At 38.1% G+C, this 6981-nt stretch overlaps 1 protein-coding gene across 1 annotated transcript; it reads left to right on the top strand.

Moving 5' to 3' along the window:
* Nucleotides 1-663: 663 nt before the first annotated feature.
* SCG2 (secretogranin II) lies at nt 664-5962 on the top strand. The gene is made up of 2 exons (XM_004576773.3): nt 664-766; nt 3630-5962. The coding sequence occupies exon 2, from the start codon at nt 3644-3646 to the stop codon at nt 5510-5512; it is 1869 nt and encodes a 622-aa protein (XP_004576830.2). The 5' UTR covers nt 664-766; nt 3630-3643; the 3' UTR covers nt 5513-5962.
* Nucleotides 5963-6981: the final 1019 nt, after the last annotated feature.

The following is a 6981-nucleotide window of genomic DNA, read 5'->3' as shown; positions in this document are numbered from 1 at the left end:
GTAGATTCGTATTATCAGCATTTTGATGAACACTCAGTTTCTGAGCTTACTTTTCTAACATTAGATATTGTAAAGGTTAACAAGGGATTCCTACAGAATTGCAACTACTGAACTTGAAATCTTGCAAATATCCATTTCAAAAACGAAATGAAAGTTATTAGAATTGCCTATCAGAGACAGTTCTGCGTTCTATTTGAGTAAGTATGATTGAAAAGCATGCTGCTTGCGGCCACTATTATGAAATATAGCCTTTCATATCAGTACTGTGTCCTGTATTCATCTTGGGTATAGCAGAAGCGATAACATCATTTCCTTGGAGGCGATGAAGACAAAATAAACCCTGTCTACAAAACTTTCCTATCACAATGGTGGCGATGAGAAATCTTCATGACAAGGTAATACAACACCCACGAGATACGCTTTACAATTAGCTGTGTTCCTCCAACAGCTTTCTTTTTATGGGAAATTATGGCGAACATTTTATCTCAAGCCTCAAAAAAAGGTTTGGATGAAAGAAAACTGCAATTTTTGCCACAAAAAGACAGGTGGCGTAAGTATGCAGCGCTTTCAAAAAAAATATATCGAGTGATTATTTTTCCCTGGGATCCTCTGCTGGGGTTTGAGGCGGTGACGTCAGTGTGGCAGTGCAGAGCCAGGCGAGGCGCCGGCTATAAGCCCGGGAGCTGTCCGGGTGCTGAAGCGGCCCAGGACGCTCACGCCACGGACCCGAGCATCCTGGAGACCTTCTCTGCATCCGAAGATCCAGGTAGGTGGGTTTTTGTCTTCGACTTACTGGAAAGTTCTAAATTGTGTGTTCTTCCTTTAATTCTTGGCTGAGGAAGAGGAAAATTGCTGCTTGATAAGCTTATATCGGTGGCATAACTGAATGACTACCTGCTGCTTGTCAGCCAATGCGACACTGAATCTGTGCTTTATGTTAGTTGCTATTGGGAATTTATCAACTAGGACATTATTGGACAGCCACACGGAAGAAGAGTAAAAAAGTTAAGTTAATACATATATAAGTGTAAAGTTAAGCAAAGGTGCTATTTTGTTTCTTAATGTTTTGTTATTTCTAAGAGCAAAACACAAAGCCAGGGATGTAATTCATCTGTTTAATATTCCCGTCAGTAGGTTTCCAATGATTCAAAGGCTGTTAAACACATTAGTCACACAGCCAACCAGTTTTGGAACCAGCTTTTTCTTTTCTCTTATATTTGCCTTGTAAGAACTCCAAATTAACTACCTGTATATAATAATTTCCTTAACTGATATATGATGAAATGTTTTACATTATGATGTACTAATTGTAGACCTAGGAAAACAGTTTAGAATGAACCTGAACAAGCCTTCTTCCTACTTCCAGAATGAAATATTATCTTACGTTATGGGTTGTATATGATTATGATCTACGTAATTTTGATTATGGAGTACAAGAATTCCTAGCCACATAGGCTATTACAGTTACTATTATTTTTGATTAAAGGAGATTTCCAAGATTTTGCTAAAGACTGTGGCTGAGAAACATATTTCTTTAAAAAAAAAAGCCAAATTTCTCAACAACTGCATTAGATGCCAATGTTCCAGTTTGATGTCAATGAAAAGAAACATTTTCACTTAAGAGGTTTGATCATGATAGCTTCAAAAGGAGAAGCATTGTTTTTGTTATTTGGATTTCAGAAAATGGGATTTTAAATTGAACCCTTTCTAAGGTATTAGAGCTGCTAGCCTATCTTAATTACGTAAAAGAGCTGCAACCTGTTAAAATAATTTTTTTCTGAGTCTTACTCCAAGCCAGTTTCCCATGTCATCCAAAGTGACCCTGAACAAATGACAAAGGGATAACTTGTGTTGTTTCACTGTGGCTTAAAGCAGTCTCAGTTAATGTGCTGCCTTGATGCTACACCAAAGCCCACCTCCAAGATGATGGTTTTAAAGATAACCCAAATGTTAAAAATGCTTCAAGAAAATGATTTTAACAGAAACAACTTCAGTAAGATTTTTAAGATGATAACTTCAAATACCCGTGTTGAAAATTGTTTACCAAAACTAAATAATTCCTGAAGTAAGACAAAAACATAAAATGAACTTTTATTTAAACTAAGAGCTTTGTTAATCAGTTTGTTTATACCAAATAGTTATTAAAAGAAATATATTGGGAATATCTTCTGAAACATATTTTGATTTCTTTTTCACTAAATAAATCTAGTTAGTGGAAAGATCTTAAATAAATATATGTATCCATATTAAAGCACTTTCTACTAACACAATCATTTTAAACTTTGAAAACTGGAAATATTACTTAATCACCTATATGATCTAGTGAATTCTATTTTCTACAGTTGATATCTAAGCTAACAGAAAATTGTAATCACATTATTTAACTTAATCCATCACAAAAGCATATTTCTGTAAACATATCATTAATAAAACTGTAAACCTAACATCTATTTTATTTGCAACACAATTACAAATATGAAATATTTTTTCAGTGTCAGCAATGCTAAATATAAGGCACATAAAACTTGCCTTGCTAGTTTATGTGTGAGATATTAAAACATTGTAGAAAAAAAATGAATGGAGATTTTTAGTGGGAAGAGTTCAGCACATTATGTTTATCTAAAGTGGAAATAATACAGTGGTTATTTTAAACTTTTCTAACAGTATGAGTCACTGAAGATTTCACAGGTCCATACAAAAATAGACACAGGCACAAGACAGACTGAATTTGGACAAGTTTGGAAATAGACCAGTTAAGTAAACTTATGTTCTCTGTAGCATCTATAATTATTTAGTATAAACTCATAAGAGCACTGATGAGAGATACAACCACCACAGCATTTTGTGTGACAGTCTTAACAAAATCATAAAAATAATATGGAACACAGAGATTTTAAAATAGTTTGATTTATTTTTTTTACCATGCTTATACAGGAAGAATCTTCACCGGTTTATCTAACTAGGTAGGATTTTGGAGGTTATTAACTGATAGCTGTATTTCATATCAGAGGGTCAAAAATTTGTTTTTGAAAAAATCTGTGTGACTAGGAATCAACTATGATGTAATCAAGTATGATTGGCATGCCTGTTGCATGTTGTTATATCATCATATGTAGGAATATCATGATTGCTGTGCTTCCCCAACGAGATTAAATGGATAATTTAGGAAACAAATGTTTGTTGACACAACCTTAAAAACATTGGTGTGTACGTGTGTGTGTGTGTTTTAAATTAAGGCAACAAATTATGTTGTTAGTGATTTCAGCAGTAACGCAATGTAAGACAACTCTAATATATCTTGGAAAGTCTTTTTACCTTTGTTAAAACGAAACAACGTGTGCTAAAACTCAAACTACAAGTTTTCTAGGTGATTAATGTTTTTATTTTGAGTGTTTTTATTGTTATTTTAAGAAAGAGAATGCTATACAAGCTTGGTGCAAGAAAGTAGCAATTTTGTGGTTAGCTGTGGGGATTATGTAGTAATTATTCATGGATATTAAGAGCTCTCCTAGGTTTCATGCAAATTACCTCTGTTGTGCTTTTTCCTCCCAATGGTTAAATTTCTCCTTTGTTATAGAGTCATCAAGTAGGGCTTCATTTCTGTTAACTCATGTTTTCTGTGCTTTAAGGACACCTTTAAAACATGGCCGAAGCTAAAATCCACTGGCGGGCAGCAGCTCTGTCTCTTGTATTTCTCGTTTTCCTGATCTCTGGAACCGAAGCAGCATCATTTCAACGAAACCAGCTGGCTCAGAAAGAACCAGACCTCCGTCTGGAAAACAACCAAAGGTTTTCCAGTCCAGAAATGATCAGGGCTTTAGAGTACATAGAGAAACTCCGGCAACAAGCTCACAAAGAAGAAAGCAGCCCAGACTACAACCCGTACCAAGGTATTCCCGCTCTCCTTCAACCCAAAGAAAGTGGTGATGAAAGTCACTTCCCAGACAGCTCCAGGGATTCACTGAGTGAGGATGAGTGGATGAGGATCATACTGGAAGCGCTGAGACAGGCTGAAAGTGAACCTCAGTCAGCACCAAAAGAAAACAAGCTGTATGCCCTGAATTCAGACAAGAACTTTCTAGCTGACATGCCTGACGATTATGAGACACAACAGTGGCCAGAGAGGAAGCTCACGCATATGCGATTCCCTCCCATGTATGAAGAGAATTCCAGGGACAACCCCTTCAAGCGCACAAATGAAATAGTAGAGGAACAATACACGCCTCAGAGTCTTGCCACGCTGGAGTCTGTGTTCCAAGAGTTGGGGAAGCTGACAGGACCTAACAGCCAGAAGCGTGAGAGAGTCGATGAGGATCAGAAACTTTACACAGATGACGATGATGACATGTATAAGGCCAACAACATTGCCTATGAAGATGTAGTTGGGGGAGAAGATTGGAGCCCCATAGAGGAGAAAATGGAGAGTCGAACCCAGGAAGAAGTGAGGGACAACAAAGAGAACACGGAAAAAGATGAACAGATCAATGATGAGATGAAACGTTCAGTGCCCCTGGGGCTCCAGGATGAGGATCTCCATAAAGAAGGGAAAGAGCAGTTCTCAGAAGATGTGTCCAAAGTGATGGCCTATCTGAGAAGGTTAGTGACTGCTGCTGGGGGTGGGAGGTCACAGAATGGACAGAATGGGCAGAATGGCGAGAGGGCAATCAGGCTTTTTGAGAAACCCCTGGATTCTCAGTCCATTTATCAGCTGATTGAAATCTCTAGGAATTTGCAGATACCCCCTGAGGACTTAATTGATATGCTCAAAAGTTGGGAAAAGCCAAGTGGGTTGGTGGAGCAGGAACAGGATCTTGACCTACCTATGGACTTGGATGACATCTCGGAGGCTGACTTAGACCGTCCAGATGTGTTCCAAAGTCAGATGCTTTCTAAGAGTGGCTACCCCAAAGCACCTGGTCATGCTATGACCGACAGCCTGCCAGATGGGCTCAGCGTTGAGGACATTTTAAATCTTCTAGGCATGGAGGGTGCAGCAAACCAGAAAACTCCTTTTTTTCCCAATCAGTATAATCGAGAGCAGTTGCTGCAGAGGCTTCCCTATGGTTTTGGAAGGTCTAGAATGAATCTGCCTCCCAAGTCTGCCTGGGGGCCAGATGCTGAAAACAGACAAGTGGCTTATGAGAATCTGAATGACAAGGATCAAGATTTAGGAGAGTACTTGGCCAGGATGCTGGTTAAATACCCCGAGATCATGAATTCAAACCAGATGAAGCGAGTTGCCAATCAAGGCTCATCTGAAGGTGACGTCCAAGAAGAGGATCACATTGAGCAGGCCGTAAAGGAGCGTTTGAATCAAGGCGGCTCTCAGGAGACTGACAAAGTGACTCCGGCTAGCAAAAGGTTCCCTGCAGGGCCCCTGAAAAATGATGATACTTCAACTAGACAGTACTCGGATGAAGATCTGCTAATGAAAGTGCTGGAATACCTCAACCAAGAAAAGGTAGAGAAGGGAAAGGAGCATATTGCTAAGAGAGCAATGGAAAATATGTAAGCTGCTTTGATCGATGGTCCTCCTTGCGTTCCTCCCATCCCAAGCAGACCCCACTGTTTCTCTTTAGTGTGTTGACTTCTATCCTGTTAACACTGTATTATCTTTCAATGATGTACAGGCAGGTCACTCCAGTCACTGGGGAATCTGCTCTACTTACTCTGAGCTGTTCTCTTATGTATGGATATGTGTAAATGTTATGATTCATGGCTAAAAAATTATTATGTCCCTTATCAAGAAAGATATATATGATAGTGTTTGATATCGTGTCTAATGGTTGTGGCATTGTTGATGATCTTGTATGATAAAGGATGTCCTATAATTCTCTTGAAAGTTTTTAATATTTATTGAATTATTTTGTTACTGTCTGTAGTGTTTTGTGGCATATTGGAGCATAAGAAATAAAGCATTATTAAATATATAGTTTTATTTATAAGGCCTTTTCTATTGTGTGTTTTATTGTTGATTAATAAATGTTATTTCTGGACACCTTTGGACTCTTCATTCTGGAAAGTCAGGCAAATGATTATAGAGTGAACAGTATGGAGCCAAAGAAAATATTCTTTTTAACTTCTACAGCCAATCCAGGTAAGAACTCAAGAACCTCAGCTATGTGATTGCCCCCTGTGCCTTATGACACCTCCAGCAGCCTGCAAGTTAGGCTTGCCCATAGCATTTCTCATGTATATGATTTATAGAATATGGCTTTTGGAGCAAAGTTTATATCTTTAACCTTTGTTTTCTTTATAGAAATGTCTTTGTAGAAAGATATTGCCACACTGGTAGGCTGCATTAAAATGCAAAAATAAAGAGAAAAGTTGCACACGTGACAAACAGAAATGACTATGCACTAGAAACAATCTCCTATTCCCAAATCACCCTGGTCCCCATAAGTTAGAGTTGCAGCCTTTTCTGTGTAATTGAAGAGAGGCCAAAGGACTCTCAGACTAATTATTTTAAAAGTGAATGGGCATAATCACAGTGGAAAGAGGTCAGCTACCCAATTCCCTGCTCTAGGAGCAGTGTAATTGCTACTTTGTGTGTCACCTAACAGGAAGACAACAATGGCCAAATCATCAGCATCAAAAATACACAGAGCAACTAAACAATAATGGTCATAAACAAATCAGAATGTAAATAGTAGCCATCTATTGGGTATTTACTGTTCATCAAGTGCTTTACTTACTTACATATTTCCTAATTTAATCCACACCATAACGTTGTTGAAGTTATCTTTCCACCCTACTAATAAAGGAAAATAAAACTCAGAAAGAATTAAATATCTCAAAATCAGCGTTGGAGTTGCCAAAATCATTATATTGCTTCTGCATGACATACTCCTTTTGCTTAAGGAGGGGGTCTTGGAGGCAGCATGGTGAGAAGCTCATGAGATCTCTTGATGCACCATAAAAGAGAATACGTATGTGTGTAAGAGTGTGTATGTGTGCACTTGTGTGTGTGTGTGTGTGTGT

The sequence above is a fragment of the Ochotona princeps genome, chromosome 5, assembly GCF_030435755.1.
Source record: "Ochotona princeps isolate mOchPri1 chromosome 5, mOchPri1.hap1, whole genome shotgun sequence".
Classification (NCBI taxonomy): Eukaryota; Metazoa; Chordata; class Mammalia; order Lagomorpha; family Ochotonidae; genus Ochotona; species Ochotona princeps.
Note: the sequence above shows the minus strand (reverse complement) of the source record. Positions and strands in the feature narration are given on the sequence as shown.

Coding starts and splice junctions, on each gene's coding strand:
- SCG2 (XM_004576773.3), top strand. CDS start 3,644: ATGGCCGAAGCTAAAATCCACTGGCGGGCAGCAGCTCTGTCTCTTGTA.